The sequence below is a fragment of the Panthera onca genome, chromosome C1, assembly GCF_046562875.1.
Source record: "Panthera onca isolate mPanOnc1 chromosome C1, mPanOnc1 haplotype 2, whole genome shotgun sequence".
Taxonomy (NCBI): domain Eukaryota; kingdom Metazoa; phylum Chordata; class Mammalia; order Carnivora; family Felidae; genus Panthera; species Panthera onca.
In genome coordinates, this window is record NC_138346.1 from 207,453,723 (window position 1) to 207,481,410 (window position 27,688).

The following is a 27,688-nucleotide window of genomic DNA, read 5'->3' on the forward strand; positions in this document are numbered from 1 at the left end:
CAGCTGACGAGAGATGGGATTCGGGGTCCGTGCCCAGGCCTGTGTGCCTCAAGCCCTTGCTCTGCAAACTCCGAGCAGGGCCTGGAAACTGCTATGGATAGTGACTTTGCCTCTGAAACGTCAGGCACCTGGGGCTTGGGCTCACGGCTCGCGGGCCGTGTCTTCCTGGAACGATTCGTGTTATCTCTTTCTCCTTCCTCCCCTCCAGGTCACCATGGAGTAACAAGTATGACCCTCCTTTGGAAGACGGGGCCATGCCTTCGGCTCGGCTGAGAAAGCTGGAGGTGGAAGCCAACAATGCCTTTGACCAGTATCGAGACCTGTGAGTTCCTTCCTCCCTTTGCACTCCAGCTCTTGTGGCTTCGATAAGTAAATCACAAAAGGGAAGTGTGACCGGGCCAAACAGCCTTCCTTGAATCTGTTACCTGGCTCGCCTAACTGAGTGAAACAGCACTCACAGCAGGATGCTGGGTGTTTGTTTGGTGACCGGGTCGGTTACGAGTTGACTCGGTCGGGGGTGGAGCGCTGCCATGCTCAAGCCCCCCGTGCGGGTCCCGTGTTGTGCTTCATAATAACAGCAGGTGCCACTGGGAGCGGCCACTTAATCGATCGACCTTGCAAGGAAAGGCCCCAGAGAAGGTTAGCCTCTGAAGCATTTTTTCCCTAATCAGTAGAATCTCACTGTAAAAGTTCTGTACTGAAAATAGAGCACAGCCGTAAAATACGCATTGCCCCAAATTGGGTCATTTCAGAGAGGGATCCGCAGAGGTTTCTGTGAAGGGCCCGAGAGCAAGTTAAATTTTAGGCTTCACAGGTCACTTAAGTGTCTGTCCTTTACTCTCAGTGTTTTCTTTTTGTACATATCGTCCTCTAAAAACCTAAAAACCCTCTCGAGCCTTGAAGTGGGTGGGATTTGGCCCTCGGGCTGTTCGCCCACCCGGATCTAGGCTGTGGGCAAGAAAGTGGAAACGAGAGAAGCAAAGCATCCGAACCGCCAGAACCGTTGTCCAGCAGCTGGTGGCGGTGCACGTGTTGTGGCGACTGCAGGACTCCGGTTTTCAGACAGTTGCAGTGGGCTTCCAGCTCACAGCAGATTTGCTCCAACACATTTAACAAAGAATTTCTTTTAGAAGCTGGCTCGGGAGGAAAAGTGACACTTCTCAGGCATACACGCACGGAAAATCCCCATGACGCTTAAGCAGACGCATGAAATACAAAAGCCCGGCTCTGAGGAAGCCGGGAACAGGTGGCCTGAAACAGCTCGGTCGCCCCCGAATGCTTCGCCTTGTGATTCAGCCGTATCTTCGATATCTGTCACATGCCAGTCGTTTACGTACATTACCTTTCGTCCCTACAAGAACTTCTGGGGAAGAGGGTTGTCCCTTCCTTACAGATGAGACCGTGGGCCCCACAGGATGTCGAGGCAAAGAGCTGGCGCGTGAGTCCGTGTTTGTTGCCACAGACACGAGTCACTGATTTTCACAGTTAAAACCAATCCTGGTGTTGAAAGCGTTCTCGAGTCCAGAACCACGCCGCCGGAGACCTGCTGCTCGTGCAGTGAGGCTGGGAGGGGGACGCACCGCTGTCTCCTCGTGTATCTGTAGTTGGTTTTTACTGCCACCTTTCCCTCCGCCGTCTGCTAGGAGGCCGGCACAGCTCTCCTACGAGAACTCCCAGGTGGAATCCGTCTCGTGCTGTGGGGATGGTACTGATAATGAGAGGGCAGCGATGGGCGGTGGCCAGCCAGTGACGGTGTGAGCGCTGTGCTCACGGCCTCGCTGGACTCCCCGCCCCCACCCCCCCATCTACTCTCCAGAACAGCCCGCGTGAAAGGATCGTCCCCATTCTGCCAGTGAGTGACCGGTTCAGAGAGCCGAAGTACGCTGCCCAAGTTCACACAGCCAGTGAGCAGTGGACCTGGGATGTAAAGTCATCCTTGTCCAGAGTCCAGAGTCCAGAGTCTGTTCACTTACTCACCCGGCATGGAAGGTGCCCGCCAAGCACTGGGGGTGTGGCCTCGAACGTGCTAGACCACGTTCCTGCCCTCTCGAAGTGTCCACTGTGGGAAGACGGTTGTGAGCAGGTACCCCGCTGGGTGGTGGGGCAGAGAGTGACTGGCTGCTTTAAGCGGAGCTGTTGGGAAAGCTTCTGCAGGACGTGACCTTGGAGCTGAGGTCTGATGCCCGGAGGGGGCCAGCCACGCCCGAGCCAGGAAAGAGCAGTCTGGCAGGCCGCTTGTGCGGGCGCCTCTTGGATTCTCCAGGGGTCAGAACGAGAGTGGTTCTGATTTCTTTTGGACTTAAGGGTTTGAGTTGTGATTTCCTGAATGAAGTGATTCAGACTCGTGGCCTTGGTCCTGCCCTTTTGGGGCAGACCTAGGGAAGGGCCCAGTTTTGTCTCTGACTTTCTTCTCCCTCCCGTCTTGCTGGTTCACATATGTGACGACACGTGGTCATTGTTAGGCGTGTGCCTCCTGTGGGGTCTTGACTGGCCAGAGCGGTCACCCCGCTCCGGTATAGCGAGGCCTGGGACTCCCTCCCTGGGGGTATCTCCTCACGGCATCTCCTGAAGAGACTTCCCTTCTTGAGTAAATGTCCACCTGAAGGTGTCTGTGAGCCTGTGCCCACCTCTGCAGGGGTGCTGACCCGCTGTGGGCTTGAGAGGGACTGACAGGACGGCTTCCTGCACCCGAGTGGACAAGCCCAGACCCTGAGGTGCCGTGGCAGGCATGGAATCCAGCCCAGAGGACGCACCTCTGTCCCCAGCAGCATCTGCGTGCTGCTGCTAGCAGGGAGGAGAGAGTTCCGGGCCTCTGGGTGTGGGGGGTGCGGGGAGGCCCGCTTCTTCCCGTGTGCCAGCAACCACAGGCCACCACACAGGTGGTGATTAGAGCTGTCACTGGGGACCGAGAGTCGTGTTTCAAACCACCCACTGTTATCAGAGTACTGAGGACACTCTCTCCTGAGACCATGTGTGAGGAACATTTTCCCAGCTGGACCACACATGACGAGAGTTAAAATGAGACACATTTCTGGGCTAAAAATTATGAAAACAAATCTTTTTCCCCCCTCTTCTTTCTTTCCTTTTCTTAATTACTTTTTTTTTTTTTTTAAACATCGTGGTACATCGTTCACCTCCAGAAGTTCCATTCTCAGTTCAGTTCTCGAGTTGGTGGTAGCCACATTGGTGACCACGGTACGGCCCAGGAGGCTGACCTCTTCTCTGCCCTGTGTTTTTGGAGTAGAGAGAAGTCAGCTGGGGGCTAGGAGGCCTTTTCTCTGCCTTGAGCACAAGCCAGTGGTTACCTGGGTGTTCTGGGAAACGGATCGGTCCGTGGGGTGAAGGGGCAGTAGGTCACGCCCTCCCTTTACCCTTCAGCTCTGTCCCTTCCCATTAGAAAGGCTCATTTGTTGTCGCCCCCAGCGAGTGAGGCCACAAAGCCCTCCTTCCGCCTGTCTCCCTGTCGTTTTGGCAAAGGTCGCCGCGAGGGGAGGCGTTCCCCTAGCACTGCCTTGTGTCTGCTGCGTGAGGGGCCGGGAAGAAAAGTGCTGCCACCACGAGCGCAGAAGAGGCGCAAGGGTGTGCTGCCGTCTCGGGGACACCCCATTCCATGCTGGAGCTTGGCCTGCACCCCCATAGGCGTTGAGGAGCCTGGAGAGCAGACTCCTCCTGTGCTCACCTGGTCTTGGATTCCCGATGACCCCAGATGTTTCTGATTTCTTGGGTCCTGATGGGTCACAGAGTTAGGACTGGCCTTGCCTTGTGCCCGACTTCTTGACCACTGACCCTCTCAAGTGACTGAAGCTACCAGGCTCCGGCCTACGGGCTCAGAATCCTTCTGCAGCGAACACTTCCGGGAGCGTGTCGTGTAGACTGCTGGTGGGAAGGGCCCTCACCGTGCTGGGAAGGCCACTGAACGCAGCCCACAGAGATCCCGAGTGTTCCTTCCTGCCACCCTCCCTGTTGCTGCCCCCGTTGGCTTATGCCTGAAGACCTTGCAGGGATATTTTGTCTTCCGGCAAAGTGGCAGACACCCCTTTCTCCCCTGCTTATCGTGGACCCGTTAACCTCGATCCTTCTCCTGCTGTTCTCCTTGGGAGAGTGAGTGCTTGAGACCAGAACTGAAACGTGATCCGGGTCAGGCATCTAGAGCCACCCAGGCCTTGCCAGAGAGGGAGTGCTCGCTGTCTCCCCAGAGGCTGCTCTCTGCCCTGAGAGATTACGGCTTCTTCATTAGCATCCTGAGGACCTGATGGATTCTATCCTCAGGTCCGGGGGCGGGGTTGGTGGTGCTTTCATCCGGGCTGTGTCAAGGCTTTGAGTTTGCAGAGAGTTAGAATGAATTACGAGCCCCTGGAACTGATCAGAGTGGTCACAGGGAGGGAGCCGGGGCCAGGGATGGATGGACCCACAGACCCTCCACTTGTAAGGGGCGTGGAGCCCCCTCTCCTGCCTGCATGCACCTTTCCCCCATCATGGGATAAATGTGCCCTCAGTTGGGGTGTGGGCAGGAGGAGCCTTCAAGTAGGAGCCCCTCACAAGCCGGTCGGGTCTCTGCTTCCCTGCCTCTGACTCGGGTCCCTCCCATGTTCATTGATGCCCTTTTTTGCCATCATCAGTGGTATGGTGGCAGCTTTCCCCCGGAGGAAGAACTGTCCCAACGACTGTTGATTGTACCACCCAAGCAGCCCTCATTTTAGGTCCAAATAGTCAATTTGCTGCACATGCTTAGGGGACAAGCCTGTTTTGCTGGCGGGCTGGGTGGGGTCGCTGTCTACTCTCAGGCCATCCTGATGGCTCACTGCCCTCGTCCAAGCCCTCCCACCCTGGTCACCAACATCCAGGCTACTCCATTCTCCTCTGCCAAACCCCAAGACGGTTTCGTACCTGTGATCGTGGGCCTGGCTCAGTCCAAGGAGTGTCCCCGCGGCCTGCGTAGCACCTGGGGACATGGGAAAAGGTAGCAGAAAGGGCAGGCTCTTGGTCGGCTGGCTTATGGGATTGCTTCACGTTCTTTCTTGGCAAAGTTGACTGCTTTTTTAGGCCCAAGCCGAGGGTAACTCATCGGTCACAAAACCCCATCGCTTGATCTACACGATGGCATCTTCCTCGGGGAAGAGTCGGGAGTGGGGATTTCAATGTGGGGCGGCCACCGCTGCTGCCAGGGACCTCGCACTGTGAACCCCAGGATCGGTGCTTTGATTTTTCGGGTTCCCAGGGAAACCTTCCCACCTCTGGCTTTCACACCGGGTCTCACTTTTGCCTCTGTCGGCCTGGATTCTGCTGAGACCAGATGTTCTGACCAAGTGGGCTGGCACTGCTTTCTTCCAGAGATGATTACTCCCGTCTGTGCCAAACATCTTGCCCCGTGCTCTGCGGTCCTTGGCTCTTGGCTTGCAGCAGATAATACCTTCAAACATGCGGTTGCAATTTATTGGCCTTATAAGTTAATTTTAGTGGGTGTGCAATTGATTGAAATCAAAGCTTAATGAAGGCCAGAGTCTGGGGGGTGGAGGAGCTGGGTGGGAAGGCGTTTCGTGTTCTTCCCTTGCTTCGGGTCTGAGATAATCTTCAAAAGATTTAATTAGCTTTTCTAATCAGCTCTCCTTGTCTGGAAGAAGTTTATAGAATGAAACAAGGCTGGCGTCCCTGTGGCAGTCCAGAAACCCACAAGCCTCTCTGGGAGCGGCCGGGGTGCTGGGTGGACGGGCTGCCCCCAGCTCCCTGCCTTTTCTCCCCTCTCTGGGGCCATGCACGAATTGTGGTTATTTCTGCCTCTTCCTTCTTCCATCCTGTCCCTCTGTCATTTGACATTTGGGCAACACTGGCCCTGGAGGGGCACGGCATCCACATCTGTGTGTGAAAAAAGTTTATCGACTTGGTTTCCCGAATCCTTGGAACTTCATGTTCCTGGCTGCCTCCCCAGACCTTGCACCCGGGGCCCCTGGGGTCTCCCCCCCTTCACTGGACCTGAGTGGCCGGCTGTGGAATCAGGAGGAGCCGGGCCTTGAAAGGGCCTGGACTTCCTTCTCTGTTCTGCCCTTACTCACTCACTGACTCTGGGCAAGTATGTGAAAGTTCTGAGCGTCTGTTTCCTTGTCTGTTGAAGAGGTGCCCCCTGCCCTCTTAGGGGTGAGGGGGGCATTCAGTGAGGTGCTGTTCATAAGGCTCCTCTTGCACCGACTTAAGCGCGACAAGATTATTCTAGTTTGGCAGTAGTTATCCCGTGGATGTTTCATGTCCTGGGCCTTTTATGGTTGTGGATATGAGGTGGCTTTGGGTGCAGACGTGGTGAGAGAGCAGGCCGTGTCACATCACCAGCCACACTGGAAGGCTGTGGGTCCTGGTTGGGGCTCAGCTACTGGCCCACAGTGAGACCTCAAGTAAGTTCTGTCTCGAAAACGGAGTGAAGTGGTTCCCATCTGTGGTGATGGGAGAGAGTACTTACGATCGTTCCACAGATACTAAGAACCTTCTGTGCCCTGAGCACAAGGCACACCAGGGAGTGGGTCAGGTGCAGCCCCTGCCCTCATGGGGCTCACTTTTTCTATTACCATTTTTTTTTTAATTTTTTTTATGTTTGTTTATTTTTGAGAGAGAGACTGCACACGTGCGTGCATGAGCGGGGGAGGGGCAGAGAGAGAGGGAGACCCAGAATCTGAAACAGGTTCCAGGCTCTGAGTTGTCAGCACAGAGCCCGACGCGAGGCTCAAACTCACAGACTGTGAGATCATGACCTGAGCCGAAGTCGGATGCTCAACCGACTGAGCCACCCAGGGCTTTATTATTATCATTTTAGAGAGAGAGAGAGCACAAGTGGTGGAGAGGGGCCAAGGGGGGGATGGGTGGAGAGAGAAAATCCCAGGCAGACTCTATGTTCAGCCTGGAACCCGACGTGGGGCTTGATCCCACAACCCTGGGATCATGACCTGAGCCGAAATCAAGAGCCGGCCGCTTAACCGGCTGAGCCACTCAGGCACCCCAAACACGGGACTCACATTTTAACAGAAGTTGAAGAGGTGCAGGTGCACCCCGAGGAAGGGAACAAAGTGCTTGCACGATTTGCTGAGTGATGTGAAGGACCAAACCCAGGTGTGGAGGCAGGAGAGCAAAAGAGCCTGACTTTAGATAGGGGGGTACGAGCGTGCGTTGATGATAGTGGGTTTGCCCTTGCGCAGGAGACAGTTCGAGTAGCCGGTGTGGTACTTCTGTCCTTGCAAGGCCCGCCCTTGGCTGGCGTCCAGGAGCTTGGTTTTCAAGGAGGGTCCCCACCATTCCCTGATAAGAATGGCGTGTGTTGCTTAAACTCTCTGCACAAACCCTGTGGTTTATGCTGAACTCCTGCTTCGCTCTGGGAGCCTGGAATTTTGTGTGTGCTGGGTAGGGAGCACTCTACCCATAAAAATCCTGGTCACCGGGTCTGATGAGCGTCCCTGTAGACAGCACCTCACACAACTCATTGCTGGAGGAATGGAGCACGTCCTGTCTGACCCCAAAGAGGAGTCACGAGCTCTTGCGAGCTTGTGTCTGGTTTCCTCAGGTCCTCCCCCTCGTGCCTTCCCTTCGGCTGCTTCTGCCCTGTCTCCTTCCACTGGAATAGCTCCTGGAGGGGAGGAAGACTCTGTGCTGAGTCCTGTGAGCCTCTTAGTGAATCACTGAACCTCGGGTGGTTGTGGAGAGCCCGGGCTCAGCCGTGGAGCCTGGCAGGGGCAGGGGGGGTGAGCCAGTGCTCTGAGGCTGTGGTTCCTGGGCTGTGGGGTCACTTGAGTGGAGGCTGGAGCAGGGTATGAGCAGTAGTGAGAGGTACCCAGGCCCTTGTCAGGCATGGGCTTTGGGTGTCATTCTCGGTGCACCAGGAAGGGTCTGGAGGGTCCCAGGGAAACATAGGCCAGCTCTGAAGTGCATCCTCAGAAACTCTCCATAAGCGATTTGGAGGCTGAATTGGAGAGGCCTGAGTGGAAAGATCCCACCCCAGACTTCCCTTAGTCTGGCTACTGGGTCCCAACTACTCGTCCCTCAGTCTGGCCGGGTAAAATCTGTAGCTTTAAGGTCACCCAGTGCCTTCCCAGAAACAGCTGGCCATTACCTTCAGTCTCTGGAGTGTGAAGTGGTGGGGAGATAATTCAGAAAGTTCTGGAGCTTGATGAGACCTGGGCCATTTGGTCAGATAGGTCTGAACGGCTCACGATGCGTAAAGCTTTCTGTCCCTGCACCAAGCTGCAGGCCGCGCTCCAGGGACTGTGGGCGAGGACAGGGTTTGTGTCTGGCTTTCCACTTGTCGGCAGTGTAATCAGTACTTGGGTTTTCACATGTATTATTTGTATCTTCAGCCACGCGTACGGAGGGCCTCTGGGAACCCGCCCTGCCTGCTGCGGGACCCGGACTGCCGCAGCCTTGGGCTTGTGTGCAAGCTCTGGGAGCAGTTAGTGGGGAAACCCGGGCCCCCCTCAGTCGTGCCGTTCTAATTGGCTAGGGAGACGGGCCGAGAGAGAGGCCTGTCTGCCTTCCGGGGGAGCGGAGCTGGTCCGCGTCCTGCCCCCACAGCGCGAGGTTCAGCTGTCCCGTGGCCGCCACTCTGACACGGACACTGTCCGCTGCGGCTTCCGGAGCCCCTGAAGAGAGAGTCTAGACCAGCCTGCAAGCCGCCCCCAGCCTGGAGGCGGCTGGTGGGAGTGAGCCACCCGCCATCCTAAGGCCGCAGCTCAGGGTTTGGCTGCCCTGGCATGCCGTCTGAGTTTCATCTGCTAAAAGGTCAAAGAGGGGCACCCGGGTGGCTCAGTCAGTTAAGTGTCTGACTCTTGATTTCTGCTCGGGTCATGATCTCATGGTTCCTGAGATCAAGCCCCACATCAGGCTCTGCACTGACAGTGCAGAGCCTCCTTGGGATTCTCTCTCTTTCTCTTTCTCTCTTTCTCTCTCTCTCTCTCTCTCTCTCTCCCTCCCCCCCACCCCTCACCCCTCACCCATGTGTGCACTCTCTTTCTGTCTCTGTAAAAATAAATTTTACCAAGAAAATGGAGGAAGGTCAAATGGAAAGCAGGCGTGTGCAAAAAAGAAGTTTGTTTATAAACACAGTCCCCCGAATCAGCATCGGCGACTCTGATTCCTCCAGAAATCTTGGCTTCTGGCAAGCATATGTCACACGGTCACGCTTAGATCACGCACTTGCACGTCTTGGGGTGAAGACCCCCATCGGGAAGGAAGGACCAGCTCCCCTCAGTGATCAAGCTGTGCTCCTGGCTGAGCTGCCTCCCGGACTCCTGGTAGACCCATCTTTTCTGGGAAGCTGCTTTGTGCACGAATCAAGAGTGGGTGGTCTTAACAAAGGCTCAGCCAGCAGACCCTAGCTGCCTTATTAAGGTGGAGGATCCTTCTCTTCTTTCCAGAATTCCCAGTGTGGTGGGCCCCAGCCGCCAGGCCATGCACCGTCGTCTCCTGCTTTCTTTTCCCAGACCAGCGTGGTATACGGTGGTGGTGGTGTGCTTGTGTGTGTTCATCTGAGCCAAATTCAACCTTACGGGTTGAGCCAGGGCCCCTGAGCCCCGCTGCCCGCCTGCACTGCCACGGTGCCCCTTCTACACGGGGCCAGCCAGACCCAAGGTCGGGTCCCAGCGGCCCTCTTCTCAGCCCTGTGGCTTGGGCGTGTTTCTTTCACTCTCTGGGTTTCGGTTTTCTTAACTGTAAAATAACATACGCAAAGCCCTTGACGCAGAATGGGTTCCCCACGATGGCAGCCCTTGATGACTGTGATGGCTCTGTGACTCCAGACGGCCAGGATTGTTGCGGGGTTCCAGAGAGCCCGAAGACAGTCATTGTGGCGCCGAGCGTGGACGGCTGGGTCAGATCCCAGAGCCAGATCTGCCGCTCCTGTGGGCGGCACCCTTGTTTCTAGAGAGACCTTCGTCGTGTCTCTGTAAGTAAAAAAAAAAAAAAAAAAATTAAAAACCTTGTAAAGAGGCTGTAAAGGGCTGCGGCCGTGGTCCAGATGTGCGTTTCAAAATGCAACTGGCGTTAAAGTCACACGTGCCTAAGCCGATCGGTATGTTTGCTCAGGGGATTGTTGCACCTGTGTGCCCTGGAAGGCATTTCCACAGAATACCTGTGCCGTGTCCACGGGCAGACTCGGACACGTTCGGCAGACCGCGGTGGGAACGGCTGGTCTCCACACACCCGCGGGGGCAGCGGGGTCTCAGCCGCGGGTCTGCCAGCCTGACCCAAGGGCCGGCCTTTCTCCATTTTGTGCAGAGCCAGCTCCAGCCCCCAGGGAAGTGGGTACAGGACTGTGCTCACAGAGCAAACAGGACGTTGCTTTGAGTGCAGTTGAGAGCAGGCCAAGGTTAGGAGGAGGGAGATCTTCCCTTCTCAGCCCAGAGAGAAGGAGCCTCAGGGAGACGAACAGCCCCCCCCTGCCCGGTGGTTTCGTGGATGCATCCGAATGGAGGCTGGTACGCCAGGGGCCGGGGCCGGGCGGGGGAGCCCGCATTTCCCAGACCCTCGTGGTTGTGGCTGTCAGCCTGTTCTGTGGCTCTCTGTGGGCTTTGCAGATGCCGTAGCCATCGGGCGGCACCCACGTCCTTCTGTTGGACGGGGAGGACTCTTCACCTCTCGGTGGTGGCCAGTTTGGAGCCAACGAGAGAGGGACGTTGGTCTGCACTGCAAGGAAGGAGGCCCAGTTTTAGATGCCTCTCCAAGCAAATTGGAGATTTTTCTTTTTTCCTGGAGTGGAATTGAATTGTTCCCACCTGTGGGTACCAGGTGCCTTCTTACGTTGTAAGGATGTTTAAGGATGATCAGAAAAACAAACTGCTGCTGGTAGCTGGGAATTTTAGTTTCTTTTTTCCGGCTGGGAGGAAACAAGAAGGTACTGTTCTGGGGCCAAACTTGAGCCGCTAGTGAAATGGCTCTGCCTCTGGGTTTCCTTCTCCCTGTCTTTGCCATGAAGTCAGTCAGCGAGCCTGAGGGTTTCCATCTGAACAAGCACCCACATGACCTCCTTGTTACTGTCGTGACCAAGTGCCAGTCACGGTGAAGAGTGTCCCCCCCAAGTCTTAACTGCTGCTATGCAGGGAGATCCCAGAAGCACCACAGACCACGGCCGAGACACAAGGGCACAGAGTAGGGAAGGAAGAATCTCCTAGAATCTTAACAGTTTGGGACATTTTAAGGGACAGCCTTCCTGGCTTCAGACAGAATACCAGAAGGATTCCCCTTTTTTTCATTGGACTGACAGTAAACATTTCTATACAGTGTGAACCCTTTGCCTGGCATCTCGGCCTGCACACATCATCTATCCCCTCTGTCCCTCCCTCTCCATCCTGATGGCCCCTTCATCTCCAGTCGGATCGGAGCCCGTGGGAATTCCCACCTAGATACTTCTGACCCCCAGCTCGGAAGAAGTGTCCAGACCACGTGCGTCCTTCCAAGTCGACCATCACTTTCTCCACAGAAGGGTCACCCCAGCCGCCAGGACTCTCTAGAGCTGGTTGGGAGAGCTCATTCCCTCAGTTTGGAACTTGGTCCTATACTCCCCTGATTGCACCCTACCTCTGTGTGTATTCCCACATGCAGAGACCTCCGGGAAGGGTGGCTCGGATGGGATACGGACGACAGACAGCAGGCTCCAAAGCCCCACAGATACACTGAGGTGGTGAAGCCATGTCTTTGAGATTAAGTAGAACAGATATGAGTGGAAAGTGGTATTCTCAGGTCCAGTGCACCAAGGTCTCAAAAATACAGGACATGGGAGACAATTTTATGACTGTGCGTAAGGAAACACATTCCGGGAGGGATGAGCACGAGCTCGTATGTGTTATCATGAGTGCGGCGTCGTGGCCAGGAAAGCTGCCTCACTCCTGGGCTCCCGAATGGAGAAGTTGCCTCTGCCCCCAGAGCTGTGCTGGGCTCCGCCATACGTTGGTCAACACAGGGTGCTGACATCTGTTCTCGGACCCTTACCGAAGGGGATAAGCAAGGGGTCGGGGCTTAAATTCACGTCTTAGGAGGAATAAGATAACGGGAAGGCCACAACAGAGGAGTCTTGAGGTTTACGTAAGCTATTTTTAGATATTTAAAAGGATTACTGGAGGGAAGAGCATTAAGTTCTTATTTTGTGTGGTTCTGGTGGGCAGTGGGTGGAAGTTTTCACTCTAGCCCTGTGAGAACTAGTCAGACTGTCCAAAATGAAAATGATGGCTTTGGTAAAAGTAGTGAGTTCTCTGTCGCTGGAGGCGTGCAAGCAGAATCTTGACCAACTTGATTAAGGTGTTAGTAATGTGCACTGTGGTGCTCAGAGTGTACCTCATACGGGCGCTGATGCAGCCACCAAATCCTGGGCAGCCGAGCCGGATAAGACCCTGGTGAGTCTGTGATCCAGCTGCCTCATTTTGGAAATGGGAAAACAGTCTTTGCACCACCTTGGTGCCAAATAAATATTCCTTGCCTCCTCCTGGCTTATTTAATGAAGCCAACTGCAGAAGGAGGCCCCTCACACTCTAGCATCTAGGGGCCTTATGATGCCCCCAGCTTCTCTGACCTTGGGGGTGATGGCCTGGGCCTCCACGTCAAACATGACATCGCACTGCCAGAGGGCCGCGTCTGCTGCAGCCCCCCGGCCACGTAGAGCAAAAAGAGCACATCCGAGTGAGGCCAACAAGGGCCCGCTCCCAGCAGGTCTGTCCTGGATGCCGTTCTGCTGGGAGGGTCGTGGCGTGTGACTCATTACCTGCCGGGGCCTCTGTGTTAGAAGCGTGGATCCGGCTCTTCTCCCCGGGGGCAATTTGAAAGGAAGGAGTGAAAGCCGACGAGGTCCCATCCACTCCAGTCCCGTCTTTCCTGTTACATTTGCAGCCCAGCACTGGCCAAGACTGGGGATTGGGTAATTCATACTTAGAGCTCAGATTCCCGGAACAAGTTTCCACGCTGGGTCTCCACGCACAGCTCGGCCACACACACTCCGTGAAGCTTCAGGAGCCGAGATGTTTTCTTTTCTTCAGCTTTTGTGAAGTAGGTCATTTTGAGTGTGAAGTATGTGAAGAATTATGTTTTCCCTCTTCTGTCCGCTACGCCTCCACCCAGAAGTCCTGTGGTTGGAGAGTTACGGACTCAGAATCTGTACCCATGACTATGACGTGATTCGAGTGCAAGAGTCATTTGCAGGGAGGACTGATACTTAGCTCTGAGGAGTCGGGCTTTTAGTTGGTCCAGGTTCAGGGATGTAGCTGGTGATAGGGAGTAAACTTGAGCAGATGATGCTTAATTGTAATTGACTGTGCGGATAAATGTGAGCCCACCTGCTGGGCTGACTGCTTACCCCCAGCTCCTCGAGTGGCGGAGGTGGCCCGTGGTGCCCCGATCTTCTGGACTTTATGAAACCTGGATCTGCCTGTTGTGCTCAGGTACTGGTTTTCAGAGGACGGGACTTAGGGAGCCGGTGCACGGTGGCCCCATCTTAGACCTAGCTGTCCGAATTCTCTGCGGTTCCATTGCCTTAGGAAATGTTCACCCTTCGGACGCCTGGCTGGCTCAGTTGGTAGGGCACGTGACTCTTGATCTTGGGGTTGTGGGTTTGAGCCCCACGTTGGAGGTAGGGTTTACTTTGAAAAAGTGATAATTTTGGGGCGCCTGGGTGGCGCAGTCGGTTAAGCGTCCGACTTCAGCCAGGTCACGATCTCGCGGTCTGTGAGTTCGAGCCCCGCGTCGGGCTCTGGGCTGATGGCTCGGAGCCTGGAGCCTGTTTCCGATTCTGTGTCTCCCTCTCTCTCTGCCCCTCCCCTGTTCATGCTCTGTCTCTCTCTGTCCCAAAAAAAAAAAAAAAAAAAAAAAAAAAAAACGTTGAAAGAAGAAAAAAAAAATTTTTTTTTAAAAAAAAAAAGAAAAAGTGATAATTTAAACAAATAAATTTAATTTAATTTTTTTTTTTTTTTTTTTTTTTTTTAAGGGAAGGAAGCATTCACCCTTACTGGGAAAGTCTTGGGAGCCACTGAGACCATGGAGCCCTGTGGTGGATGGTGGAAGGGGTTTGCTTTTCAGTGGACACCAGCACAGTTTGATTCCAGCGTGTCATTTCCCCACTGCGGGTGTCCCTGGAGCTTTCAGGGGCACCGCTGCCTCATGGTTCAAGACTTTCCAGGGTGGCTTCTCCCCAGTCCCCCTGCAGAGTGTCCCTGTGTTGTCCCCAGCTAAGACATCATTCATCCCCTTCACCTGAGTCTATGTGGGTTTCAGGACCAAGAAAAGCCTCTGCTCTCGTCTTCAGGCCTTCATGTTTTAAAGTTCTCAGAGCTGGGGGCACCTTGGTGGCACGGTCGGTTAAGCACCTGCCTGTTGATCTCAGCTCAGGTCCTGATCTCCCAGTTTGTGAGTTTGAGCCCTGTGTCGGGCTCTGCACTGACGGCACGGGGTCTGCTGGGGATTCTGTCTCTCCTTCTCTCTGCCTCTTCTCTGTTTGTGCATGCTCTAAATAAACAAATTAAAAACACATTTTTTTTACATAAATAAAGTTCTCTGAGCTGCCCACTTGACCAGAGGGCCCACCGCAGGAACTCTGGGCCTTGCCTCTCGAGCTCACACAGCGGTGTCGTGGCAGTTGGTATGGGGCCCGTCCTCCCTCCCTCCCTGGAGGGCTGGGGCTTTAGAAATGATCAAGCGCTGGCCTGCTCTCGGTCCCGGCACATTGGATCATTCATTCACATTGACGTGCGAGGCCCAAGAGCGGGTCGCTGGCGATGGTAGAGCCACCTTATTGAAATGGCATGTTCGCATTTAAACAATATTAATACTATTTGACTCATTAAATATACAAAGGCCAGTTAAAGTGCTTCCATGTGTGTGCTGTTAGTTCTGGCGGGCGACTCCTCAGATGGCTTTATGTGGTTTCAGACAACATTTTAGCACATTCTTAAAATACCCACAAAAGCCTTTATGTAAAAACTCATAAATGTGAACCACATAAAAATTATTTTTTTCCTGTTTCATGTCATTATGATCAAAGTACAGTAGGTAAGAATAAATTTTCAAAAACTTGTTGAGGTCCCTGTTTAATTAATGCTTCACTCGCAGAGCCAAGCTGTAAACCATGTAATGGGGGGCTGTCTGCATGCCCCGCAGTCACCCCGCCACCAACCTGCTCACCACGGTCCTTGACGGCACTTGTCGGGGAGGCTGGTGTTTCTGGGAGATTCCGAAACGGCCCTTCTGATCACTCAGTCCTCTGCTCCCTTTGTCTTGGAGCATCAGGTTGGGACTTGCTGGCTCCCCAGTCCCCGGAGATGCCTTTTGGTGAATGGAATGCAGGCCCGTTGTTGACTTGCTGTGTGTTGGGGCCATATGCCTGCAGAGGCCGGGTTTCAGCACGCCTGCCTCACCCCGATGAGGAACACCCCGATGGGAGAGGGAACAGATTCAAAGTGAGGTCAACGGCGTCGCCTCCGACCCTGCTGCCATCGCTTTATTACAAGTCAAATCGACTGTAAGTTAGGATGCTGCCCAATGGACTAGTACCTGGGCTGTTAAAAACAGTGAGAGATCATGGGGCCCTCTGGAAAAGTGCTGACGATCCTGTGCCAGGCGAAAAGGCCGAGCTCAACGCAGTACCGTTGCTGTGCTTTTCGTTATATAAAAATTACGCACCCGGACAAGGACTGGAAGGGGATTTGGAAAAATCAGATTTATGGGATAAGTTGATATATGGTATTGTGGGCTAATTTTTAAATTTTCTTGTTTTGTAACTGTTCTTGCAGTGAAGTTTTTAATTTTGGAGAAAGGAATAGCAACCCACATAGGAGTCAGAGTTGTGTTTGTGTTTTTACCTCGTTTGTCTCCGACTTGAAACTTTGTCCAGGTCAGTGTGGCCCAGAGAGGAGGCTGAGGATCCCGGGGAGAGGCTGCCCAGAGTGGGAGCCAGGCCACCGGGCGGGACGTTGGGGTGGAAACGGCCAGTTCCACCGTATGAAACATGAATGTAGAGGTTTTGGTTTCTGGAAGAAAACAAGTCCAAGGGACAGGACCGAGGGGAATCGACTGTAGGCTGCTTGGTGCTGTGGAGGTGGTCTCTACGTGGTGACCAGGGCTGTGAAACCACCAGGGTCTCTCCTGGTTCCCTTCCAGGGCTGCCTGGCCCGCTTTCCCCAGTACGCTAGGGCACAGAGGGCGCACAGCCTGGATAAGACCACCGCCGCCGTCTGGTCATGGAGACCAGGGCCACGAGCCACGAGAGGCGGAAGGGTGAGAATGACTGTGGGCATCAAGCCTTCAGAAGGGATTATCGGCCCCTCCTTTTTGCCAGCGAAGAAAAGCCACAGTTTTTAGAGCTGTTGTTTCTTCCCTTTTGATGTGGGGCCGTGCTCCCCACAAGCAGACCGGAGGGGAAGCCTTGCGTTAGAACCCTGCCCTCCGTCCCCAGCAGGACTGGGCTTGGCGGGGCTCTTCTTCCCTAGTGTGCTGGTGTGCCTCCTGATGAACGTTCACGCTGCGGGAGCCACCAGAGCCCAGGAGAACGGGCCAGAAAGGCTTCCCAAGCCCCTGGTTGGAGCTCACCCGAGCACTGCGGGGGCCCTGTTCTAGAGACCGCTGGATCTCCAGGAAGAGAGGTGGGGCCACAGGTCCTAGACCGGAATACATCTCATTACCACCCCCCACCCCCAGAGAGTGGAGTGTGGACAGAGTAGGAGCAAGACAAGGAACCTTCCTGAGTGGGGTCCCTGAGTGTGGATTTCTTGGAGGTCGCCTAGGAGGCCTCTGAGCTCTGCCCTCCACCCCCACCCACCCAGGTGTATCTGTGCTCTGTGTTGCACTCGCCTGGAGCCAGCCCCTTCCCACCCTCCTTGGCTTGACCGTGTGGTTAGCCCTGGCCCAGGGCAACTGGGGGTGTGAATTTCATCTGACGGCTTAATCACAGCGCATCCTGCGGGGAACGAGAAGCAGGGATGGGATGGATGGGATGTGATGGCAGCGGCGGGCTGCCCCCTCTGCCCGAGGAATCCCCGCAGGGAGGCGTGAGGGTTGTAGACCTCGTCCGCACCCCTTGGGCACCCGGTGGGCCCGCTGTGGGTTAGGACCACAGCATCCTGCAGCTCAAAGGTAGGAGACTCGTCCTCGTGAGGAAAGGCTGTTTCCTTGCTCCGATTGTTACACTCGCGTGAGTCGCCTGCTGACCTTGGCACCAAAACGTTTTAGTTTGAAATCGTTTCAGATGAAAATTACCCCCCCCAAAAGTACAAAGAACTGTAGTGTCCCTTTCACCCACATTCTCTAAATATTAGTATTAACCGTGTATATTTTTGTCATGTAACAGCTTTATTGAGAATTCACAAACGTGTTTATTTTTAGTACTTATTTTTGTTATTAAAATCAATAATCATCTTTGGTCAGATTTTTTACTTTCCCGTGGGGTTTTTTTTGGGTTTTTTTGTTTCGTTTTTTTGTCTCTTACCAGTCCTATAAAGTAGGTATTACTGTTCCCATTTTATAATGAAACTAAGGCCCAGTTCAGACTGACGGTACCTGGTAACACTTTATAAAGAGTTGGCGGGTGGGTAATGTGTGACCACAGCTGGTGATGGGGGGGCCGGGGCCCAGGCCCCTGTGCCCCCCAAGCCTGTGCTCAGCGCCGCACATGTGCTGCTGGCCCTCCCAGCGAGCCCCAGAGTGTGCCTGCCACACCGTGGATGCCGAGGTTAATTGGGGTCAGAGAGGCCACAGACGTCCTGGTAAAGAATGTGCTCTAGCAGCGGGCTGATAAAGAGCGTGCTGGGACGCGAGTACTCACCGCACAGCGGCTGGTGACCCGCTGTGCCCCCGGCCGCCCGGTTCTGCCACGCTGTCGCTCTGGGTCTCCTGGATTTGGGACCCCAGCCTGATGTCGTCCTCTTCCCCTCTTGCATTTGTTCTTAGTTAGGAGATTTTCCACACCAACTCAGACCTGAGGAGGGAGAGCTCGGGGGGGGGGGGGGGGGGGAGGGCTCTGCTGTTTTTTTCTCCTGATCCCCCTGTGAAATAGCCGTCCTGAAAGGGATGTCGAACAGTAACGATTACTCTGGTGATGACCCCCATTGTGCGTCCGTTCCACGTCACACACTTTGCTGGATCCTTCATCTGGAAAGAACCAGAAGCCCGGAGAAGTTTAGTAAGCTTGCCAAAGACCACAGAGTTAGTATGGCAGAGCTCACACTCCAGTTCAACTTTAGGACTCCTAAGCCCCTGTTCCTTTTGGGACCCCCTCCCCCAAGCACAGGTGCTCAGGACACGTGAAGAGTCAGCCCTGGAAAGCACCGCAGGGAGGGAGGGTCCTCAGTTCCAGACAGAGCTTCAGATGAAGCTTTGCCAAATGAACCCCTGGGCTGATGATCTGTAATTTGACGGGCTTAACATCTAATGGGCACGTGGGCCTGTTTCCGGCAGGTATTTTGAAGGCGGCGTCTCATCAGTCTACCTCTGGGATCTGGATCATGGTTTTGCTGGAGTGATCCTCATAAAGAAGGCTGGAGACGGATCAAAGAAGATCAAGGGCTGCTGGGACTCCATCCACGTGGTGGAAGTGCAGGTATGGCCCTTCCCCCCCCACCTCCCGGCAGAAGTTTCTTGAAGTGGGGGGGATGCTGTGATATGTGAAGCCCTGTTCAAGCCCTGTTCACTCCTAAACGCGCCCCAAAGCCACTTAGTTCTATAGAGAGAAGTCAAGATTGCAGTAGTCCCTGGTGCTAAAGATCCCAAAGAACTGAGTGCACGTGGTTGTAGACTCAGTCCCTTTAGAAGCCAGCTGGGATTTTCTAAGAAGGTCATGTGCTGGTGGCACAGGGTGGTGGGAGGGACACGTTCGAATGTAGAATGGCCCTGAGTTCAGGGGCCGCTTCGGGCTCTCCTCAGCTCAGGGTCGCATCTAGGGTCCTGATGTCCGTCTCGTCCTGCAGGAGAAATCCAGTGGTCGCACCGCCCATTACAAGCTGACCTCCACGGTGATGCTGTGGCTGCAGACCAACAAGTCGGGCTCTGGCACCATGAACCTCGGAGGCAGCCTAACCAGACAGGTAAGAGTTGCCGGTGCCCCGCAGGGAAGGCCTGGGGCAGCCTCTGTGCCCGCGGGGACCTCCCCACAGGCCTCTTGGTGATTCCGGAGATCAGGTCTTGGAAGGGTCTATCTTTTTGCCAGGGTGTTTACGTTGAAATGCTTCTGTGATGTTCAGGACAGATTCCTGATAACACTTTAGAATGGGAGAATGTCCCAGTTGTGACTCAGGTCCTGTGTGAGGACTCTTGGTGGCAAGTACAGCCTTAAGCAAAAATGAAAACGAGGGTTTTGTGTGACTGAGAGATGTCCGGGCTTCGTTTGGTGTGACTGGGCCTGGGGCGTCAGGACTCCCGTGTCTCCGCATGGGAGCAGGCGGCCTCTGGCTTACATCTGGCGGCGGGCAGTCCGGGGGGAAAGAGCTTCCCTTTCACAATAGGTCTCCTCTAACCCCAGCAATGTCTCACTGGCCTCGGCCACCTGTGTCCATCGCAGTATCATTTCCCAAGGCCGGGGGGCCGTGAAGCAGTCTGGCCAGACTTCAGGTTGGTGGTGGTATAGATGGAAAAAAGGGTGTCAGTTTCCTGCGGTAAAATCTGGCTGCTTTTCGCCATGGGGGGAGGGATGGCTGTGGGCAGGCAGGAGACTCTGGCGGAGAGGTGCTTTGTGCAGAGAACTGACGGGCGTTATCTTGTACACGGAGTGACGGCAGAGACAGCGGGTTGGCGACAGGCTGCTGGGGACGGTAGCCAGTGTGTCCAAAAAGGGGAGAAAAGGCTGTCATAAAAGCTAAGAGGATCCAGGAGAGGACATGCCTACCTTAAGCATCTAAGCGGGTTTTGTGGCCGCCTCGTGCGGGTGCCCAGTAGTGACTGGTGACCAGCAGGCACTGGGGGGAGCCTGCTGTCTGCTGAGCTCTGGCCCCCGCCCTACACGGCAGCGCTCCGAGGACAGACCTCGGTGATGCTCACCAGAATCCTTCAGTGCGGGTCCAGGCAGGGTGCTTTTCGAAACTCCAAACATGCCTTCCCCTCAGAAAGAAAAAATGAGGACGTTTGGCCAGAGCAGTCAAAAAGCTGCCTTAGTCACAGGATCTTGACATTGGAAGAGTTGAGAGGTCACCTCCCAACCTGACAGGACACCTGCCGCCCTACTGGGCAGAACTAAGGAGCTTGTCCACTCCTTTTACGTCGGCCTCCACTAAAAGTGGCATCCCAGGGGACGCCTGGGTGGCTCAGTCGGTAAGCGTCCTTCTTCGGCTCGGTCGTGACGTCACAGCCCGTGAGTTCGAGCCCCGCGTCAGGCTCTGTGCTGACAGCTCAGAGCCTGGAGTCTGCTTCGGATCCTGTGTCTCCCTCTCTCTCTGCCCCTCCTCCTGCTCACACTCTGTGTCTCTCTGTCTCTCAAAAATAAATAAACTTTAAAAAAAAAAACAAACACAAAGTGATGTCCGAACAGGAGCTCTCCTCCAGTGCGCCCAGGATCGCTTCGGCTGGCATGTCACGAGCCCACAGGTGCCCCCCTACCCCTCTTCCTCCCACGAGCCACCGAGGGCCCGGGATTTCCTGTCGTGCTCTCATGCACTTGGCCTTCTTTCAGATGAGATTTTACACTTGACCTCACTTTTTGGGTTTTACCCATTCTCTCGACACTCGACGTTCAATCCTGGTTTCAGTTGTCCAGGTGTTAGCCCTTCCTTCTGGTTTTGTTACTTGCACATGAACCACGATGACTGTGGCTTCCCTTTGAGCTCGGGGCCAGACTCAGAGCCTTCCAGTGTGGCTGCCAGAGACTCCCTCAGCGGAGGCATCATCTGTCTGATAATCATCTTTCCCACAGTCCTTTTTTTTTTAGGGGGCGTCGTGGAGCCAGCCGTATGTCCAGTGTGAGCCAGGGCTTCCTTTTTTTTTTTTTTTTTTTTTTTTTTTTTTTTTAAGTGTATTTTTATTTGAGAGAGCGAGCAAGTAGGGAAGGGACAGAGAGAAGGAGACAGAATTCCAAGCATGCTCTGCACTGCCAGCACAAGAGTCCGACATGGGGCTCGAGCTCATGAACCGTGAGATCATGACCGGAGCTGAAGTCGAGAGTCGGACGCTTAAAGGGCTTCACCCTTTCAAAGCGAAGACCGTGGAGCAGTCTATGGCCGAACGCCACCTGCCGCTTCCGCCGGGCTCCGTGCCTCCGGGGGGCCGAGGGGCTGCGGGCGTGGCCACGGCTTTTTCTCCTCGCCCCCACCGGGGCTCACCACGTCTGTGTACCTCCGGCCACGAACAGCCGCTGGCTCGGGCCATCTCTGCAAGCCCTCCTCGGCAGCCCGAGGGCGTCCGCCTTGCCGCCCACGGCCCACTCCCGGCCTCACGTCGGCAGCACCAAAGAGCTCTTCGGACACGCAGAGATCTTCGGCCCTACCCGGACCCGCCACGTCGGGATCTGCGCTCAGCAGAATTTTCCAGGGAATCTGCGTGCACATGGACACTCGACAGTTCTGTCGTGGGTGAGGGTGGTGCCCCACGTCGCCAGCGAGCGGCGCTCTGGACACTGGCAGGGCGTCCTGTAGCTCAACTTGCTCGGACCCTGTCCACCTGGAGATGGCGTTAGATCCCAGCAGGTAGGGGCCCAGGCCGCCCCCGCAACAGGTATCTTCAGATGCCACTTGCAAGCCACCTGTGCTGGCTGACCAGCCACATGTCAGCAGTTTCCATAAACCCCTCCTTGGGTTCGATTAATCTGCTGGAGTGGCTCCCAGAACTCAGGAAACCCATTTACTCGTTCGAGCGCCGGTTTCCTACAGAGGATATTAGAGGATACAGATGGACGGCCGAATGAAGACAAAGCAGAGGGCGAGGTCTTAAACAAAGGGGCTTCTGTCTTCTGTCCTCGTGGAGCGTGAGCTTGGCGCCCGGCATGGCGGCACTTGGAAGCGTTCTGTTCCCCAACCTGGAAACTCTTTGGCTCTCCCTCCTTCGCCCCTGCCTGGAAATCGGGGGCACCGAAAGATCCCCTGGCAACCAGCCCCCATTTTGAGGTGCTTTCCAAAATCTCCTCCTTAATATAAGCCCATTTCACCTGTATGGCTCCCAAGTGATTTCAGACGCTGAGGACAGGAGACCAAAGACCATTACGACAAAAGACGGTCCCACTGTGGCTCAGGAAATTGCAAGGCTTTGGGAGCCACGAGCTGGGAGCCGTGGAGGAAGACCGGTGTGTATGAGAATTATATTTAGGTCACTGGAATGAAAGCATCGATTTCTCACAGAGCAGAATGTCGCATCTGCCACGTGCCTCTCACCCGCCTGCTGCTTAGGTGTCCTCAGCAGCCCGTGTCCCAGATGTCCCCTCCAGGTGTGTCTAGGTGACCTGGGAGCTGGAGGCTGGGAGTTGCTGCTTCCTGCAGAGCAGACTGGGCCGAACTGGCACCTCACATGCCACTTGAAGCCTCTGCGTGTAGGACCGTCAGCCGCCCCACCTGGAAGAAAGGCCTTCACCTGGAGCTCGTGCAGGGCAGTGGGGTGTCTCTGTGTACAGGGCAGAGAAGGGGCGGGCGCCTGGGTGGCTCCGTCAAGTGTCCAACTCTTGATTTTGGCTCAGGTCATGATTCACGGTTCCTGGGATCGAACCCCGCGTGGGGCTCCGTGCTGAGTGTGGAGCCTGCTTAAGATTCTCTCTTTTCGCTCCCCCTCTGCCGCTCTCCCCCGCTTGCACGCACGCGCGTGCTCTCTCTCTTTCTCTCTCTCAATTAAAATTAAAAACAAAAAAACAAAAAAAACCATCCTGAGACGTCTTAGCAAAAAAAGGGGCGGGGTCGAAGAGAAAGGGCAGACCTGGTAACACCTGGGCTCCCTGGGCTCCCAGAAGTCCGTTGGCAGCAGTGTGGTGGTCTTGAGAACGCCCTCCGGAGGGAGCCCTCTTCCGTGCAGAGAACCTCGCCTCTGCCCCGGCCAGGAGTGCCCGAGGGTCCCTTTCGACAGCAAATGATTTTTTAATTTTTTTTTTAATAATTTCTTAATGTTTGTTTTTGAGAGAGAGAAACAGAGTGTGAGTGGGGGAGGGACAGAGAGAGAGGGAGACACAGAGTCCAAAAACAGCTCCAGGCTCTGAGCTGTCAGCACAGAGCCCGGTGCGGGGCTCGACCTCACGGACCGTGAGATCATGACCTAAGCCGAACCAACTGAGTCATCCAGGCGCCCCGTAATGTTTTAACGTTAATAACTCCAATACTTTTAATAGCCGTATTTGATAGAAAAAATAGATTGCGGAAAAGATGAATTTAGTGACTCACGTAGGTTTGTGGGCTCATGGGCTCAGCAGAAAAGTGCGTACATGCATTTGAAAGAGGGCAGGGCGGACGTTTTGTCAACATGCCTGGGATGCGTCCCAGGGCCTTAGACCAACCCCCACCCCCACCCCCGTGCTAAGCCTCCACTGACTGTGCCGAGTAAGAGGGGCCTGAAGCCACCGGGGATCTTGGGGGTCCCCGTCTCTGGCCCCTGGGCGGGGCTGTCCCCACTCATCTCAGACCCGAGGCCCATCATTTTGCGTGGAAACAGGCCCTTGTCCTCCAGGAACCCTTGGCGGGGAGGGCAGCTGAGCCCGGACGGCCAGCTGTACCGCAGCCTGCCTCCCCCTCCCCCTCCCCCTGCCACCCGGGTGACGGTGGAAAATCCTAAATCCATATCCGGAGAGGGCTTCCTGCACCACTTACCGCTCCAAACTGTTTATAATTCCACTGGTTTACAGCGACCCGGACAAATATTTAATCCTCAGCCTTCCTGGTAGTTTCGGTCGGAGCCGCCAGCCCACGGCCAGGGCCTGGTTCCGGCTGGCCGCGAGCGGTGCCTGCTGCCAAGCCACACGGGCCTGATGAGTGGCTGTCCTCAGCCCGCCAACCGGGGCCGCAGGCCCGTTTGTGTCGCCTTGTGCCCTCGGCCTTTAATGAGGAGATTCGTGCTTCTGTCACCCTAACGGCCGGTCGCATAACTCATCCGAGGTGCGTTAAAGCTGGGGCCGGTTTCCAAGGTAAGTAACTGAGAGGAGGGGCAGGGCCTCGGCCAGGGAGACAGGTCTCGGCTAATGATGCGTGGCTTCCGAGCAAACGGGAAATGAGGGCTGCGGGTTTAGCTCTGTGTCCCAGATGAACCTCGGGAAAACGTCCGGTTGCCTTGGATCGGGAACCAAGGGGTTCCAGGAAAGCTGGTGATAAAGAGTGGGCGACGCATGGTGCTTTGGGGGGCTGCCCCCTTGATTCGATTGTAAGCGAGGTGGCGTTCCCCTCCCTGTTTAACCGACAGGAGGAGGAGACCGACGTTTGAACTGTTACGTAATGTCCTCGTGCTGATTTGTCTAGTAGGAGGCGGAGCCAGATTTGTCTGTCTAGAAAAAAAAAAAGAGGGCTGCCTTGTACCACGCTGTACTTTCTGCTCTTAATCTGTCCTCTGGGCCCAGCAGCCAGGAGGTCAGTCGATGAGCTGGTGTCAGCCCCGAGGCTGGTAGTAACAAAGAAGAACAAGGCAGGAGGGGCGGGGCGTGGGTGACCCGTCATGACGTGAGCGATGGGGTCAGGGGAGGCTTCCTCATTTGAGCTCCTCTACCAAGCCATGCCCGCGGTGACCAGACCCAGGCTTTCCCTCTGGACGCTAGGCCTCCCCGCGGCCACACACTCACCCCTGCCTCGTGTGTGTCTGGAAGGAAGGACCCGTGTCACCAGGCACCCACCCTACAAGCCATCCCGGCCAGTGGTCGGGAGCACTCCTCCACAGAGGCCCCCAGGGGTCCCTCCCCAGCTTTGGAGGCTTTGCCCCCAGTCCTCTTCTCAGTTCGGTGGCTGGGAGCGTAAGTGCAGGACTTGGAGAGCTTCCTTTTTTGTTTTTTTGACGTGTATTTTTGATAGAGACAGAGCGTGAGTTGGGGAGGGGCAGAGAGAGAGGGAGACAAGAATCCAAAGCAGGCTCCAGGCTCCGAGCTGTCAGCACAGAGCCCGACGCGGGGCTCGAACTCACAAACTGGGAGATCAGGACCTGAGCTGAAGTCAGCTGCTTGACCGACTGAGCCGCCCAGGTGCCCCAGAATGGAGAGCTTTCTTTAAATCGTTGGTGAATTTAACAACGGCCGCCTTTCCCCCCTGCTCACAACACCCAGGCTGCAGAGGCGCTCCGGTGGGCTCAGACCGGGGGCGCACGAGCCTGCGCTCCCTCGGCGCCCTCTCCCATCACCTCCCCTTTGGCCCTTTCTTGCCTCCACCCTCCCTCCGCCTAGCAAGGCCTCCTGGGGACAGGGGCTGGAAGGTGGAACAGGGGGAACAAGCTCCAAGCTCGGGGGCAAATGCAGGCGGCTGGGGGGCTGGGGAGGAAGGGTGCGCAGCCGTGCTTGTGGGAGCTCCTCACAGCCAAATCGTAAGGTCCTTCCCGGGGCGGAGGGCGGAAGGTGCCCTCTGGCCGACTGCCACCTGGGCCCCAGGGGGAAGGCTGTGGAGCAAGTGAAAGACGTTGCAAGCCAAGTACCAACATGTTAGAAAGGAAGCTGCGTTGAGAGGTCACTTCTCCTGTGTGACAGCTGGAGACGTGGGCAAGAGGCAAGACCATAAATCTCCGGAAGGAGATCCAAGGTTTCCGATCCGGGGTGGGCGCAGATGTTCGTTTGATAGTTTTTTCAGATTCCAAACATTTAGAAACGAAGGTGGAATGTTGTGTCGAGTGGGGGGATCAGGCGGGTCCTTTGCAAGCTGAGCTCTCTCCCCACTCAGATGCAGGCGCCCAATGACTTGTCTTTCAGCCAGAAAACTCCAAGGCAGTCACCTGCCCTTGTGTCACGGCAGGGACATCCCCTTTGACTTGAGCTTGGCAGTTGGGCCGGGCGGTATGTTCTAGCAGGGGAACGAGGCCCGTGGCGTCTTCAGGAGGCAGGCGAGCACGGCCCGCAGCTCAGGGAGCACTCGCTTGCTTCTTTGTGCTCCGTGAGGTGGCCTGGATCAGCGCTGGGCGGGATCAGCTTCTAGGGACAGTCAGGCAGGAGAGGAAGGGACTGGAGATCCGCAGGGGGCCCTGCGGGGGAGGGAGGTGGATGAGGTGGGGTACTGTTCGGAATTTCCGAGCCCCGGATTGTGGTTTGTCTTTGATTTTTCTGGGAAAGAATGTGCATGAAGTTGAGCCCACGGAGAGGTCTCATGGAAGAAAAACAAGCTTCAGGATTGTCCAGACCTGGGTCAGTCCTACCCTGCTCCCTTACCAGCTGTGTGATCAGGACAGTCCGCTCCCCTTCTCTGAGTCTCCGCGTTCTCACCGTTGAGCTAATAACACCTGTTTGGAAAAGCTGTTGTAGAGGAAAAATAAAAAACCATTTGGACACGTGGTCTGTGCTCAATAAATAATAGCTATGTCTGTTATTATTCAGAAATGCCTTCTACCGCATACCCTATAAGCAGAGACTTTTCCGTCTTCTAGAATATATGCAGTTCTAGGCTCAATTAAAATTTCCCTAAACTGGGCACACCGAACCTTCCTGGAGAGGCTGTCTGACCACGTCTTCTGGCTTGACAGCGTGTTAAGTCCTGGCCTCCAGCCCAGCTCTTACCCAGAGCACAGCTCAGTCGGCAGGAGGACGTCTCTGGCTTCTGCCTGAGAGCCAGGACCGGAGGAGTCCCGGGAATGGAGCTGCCGTTCTGCCAGGCCCTGTCCTGGGCACGTAGTGGGCCCAGGTCGAGGCCTGGAAATGGAGGTATGGGCAGGCCAAGGCCCTCACCCCTTGGGCTCCAGAGCGGGACACGGAGCGGGGCTGGCTCCCTTCAGGGTCCCCCCCTCCAGGCTGCGCCTGTTGGAAAATGCCACATGGCCACGGGAGAGACTGGACTTGAGGAAGACGGCCTGCTCTCCGCGTACTTACCGTGTCCTTCCCGTCTCCAGGCCACAGCGGAGGAGAGGAGCTTGATGGGGACAAGCGGGCTGGGCTCTGACTTCAGACTTGGTTGGATCCACTTTGTGGAACATCTGTGCGGCCACAGCACATAAAAATGTTTTCCTCTGGCAGCCGCTTTTATAAGGATGTAATAATATATGCATTGCAAAAATCATTCTATTTTTGGTGGGTCAGCGTTTCCAGCAAGCTGACCCTGACCAGGTGTGGAGGGAGTCGGCAGGGGTGTGGGCAGGGGGGCTGTGGAAACACGTCTGTGTGCGCCAGGGCCCCTTGCCCGCACCCCCAGCCCATGTCTTCCTTCCCTTTTCCGGTCCCTGGTCCCTGCCAGGCTTTTCCTTGGGCTCGGATCCCCTGCCACAAGCTTAGGGACCCCTTGTGTCCTCCTGGGGAGTCAGTCTGCTCCTAGAGAAGACCAGGCCTCCTCACTCTCCCCCTACCCCCGGCCCCCACCCCAGACCTTTTGTACCTTTGGGCGACTGGTGTTTTCCTGCCCTTCCGTTCCCTTGAAGGTTGATCGGAAGCAGAGATGATACCCGAGAGGTTGGGCTGCTGATGTGCTTGTACTTAACCCTGGCGGCCCAAAGCCCTCTGCCAACAGTCCCAGCCTTACTTTGGGCTGTTGGCGCTCATTTAAGACGGGGCCCTCGGTGAGCTCAGCCTCGTCACTTCCCCGAGGTTGTCAGGAATTTAGCTCCCGCGCGGAGCTGGAGCTGGGGAAGGCGGCGAGAGACCGTGCTTTGTGGGAGGACAAAGGGTGTTTAGGAAACTTGACGTGGTGGG

The 27,688-nt window shown here is 55.5% G+C and overlaps 1 protein-coding gene across 3 annotated transcripts in view; it reads left to right on the top strand.

The window, feature by feature from the left end:
- Positions 1 to 27,688, top strand: part of CAPZB (capping actin protein of muscle Z-line subunit beta) — a 135,337-nt gene that overhangs the window by 99,767 nt on the left and 7,882 nt on the right. For all 3 annotated transcript variants that reach the window (XM_060626250.2, XM_060626248.2, XM_060626249.2), the window contains exons 4-6: positions 209 to 322; positions 18,397 to 18,538; positions 18,906 to 19,022. In XM_060626250.2, the coding sequence (XP_060482233.1) occupies positions 209 to 322; positions 18,397 to 18,538; positions 18,906 to 19,022 (373 nt within the window). The remainder of the gene's footprint in view (positions 1 to 208; positions 323 to 18,396; positions 18,539 to 18,905; positions 19,023 to 27,688) is intronic.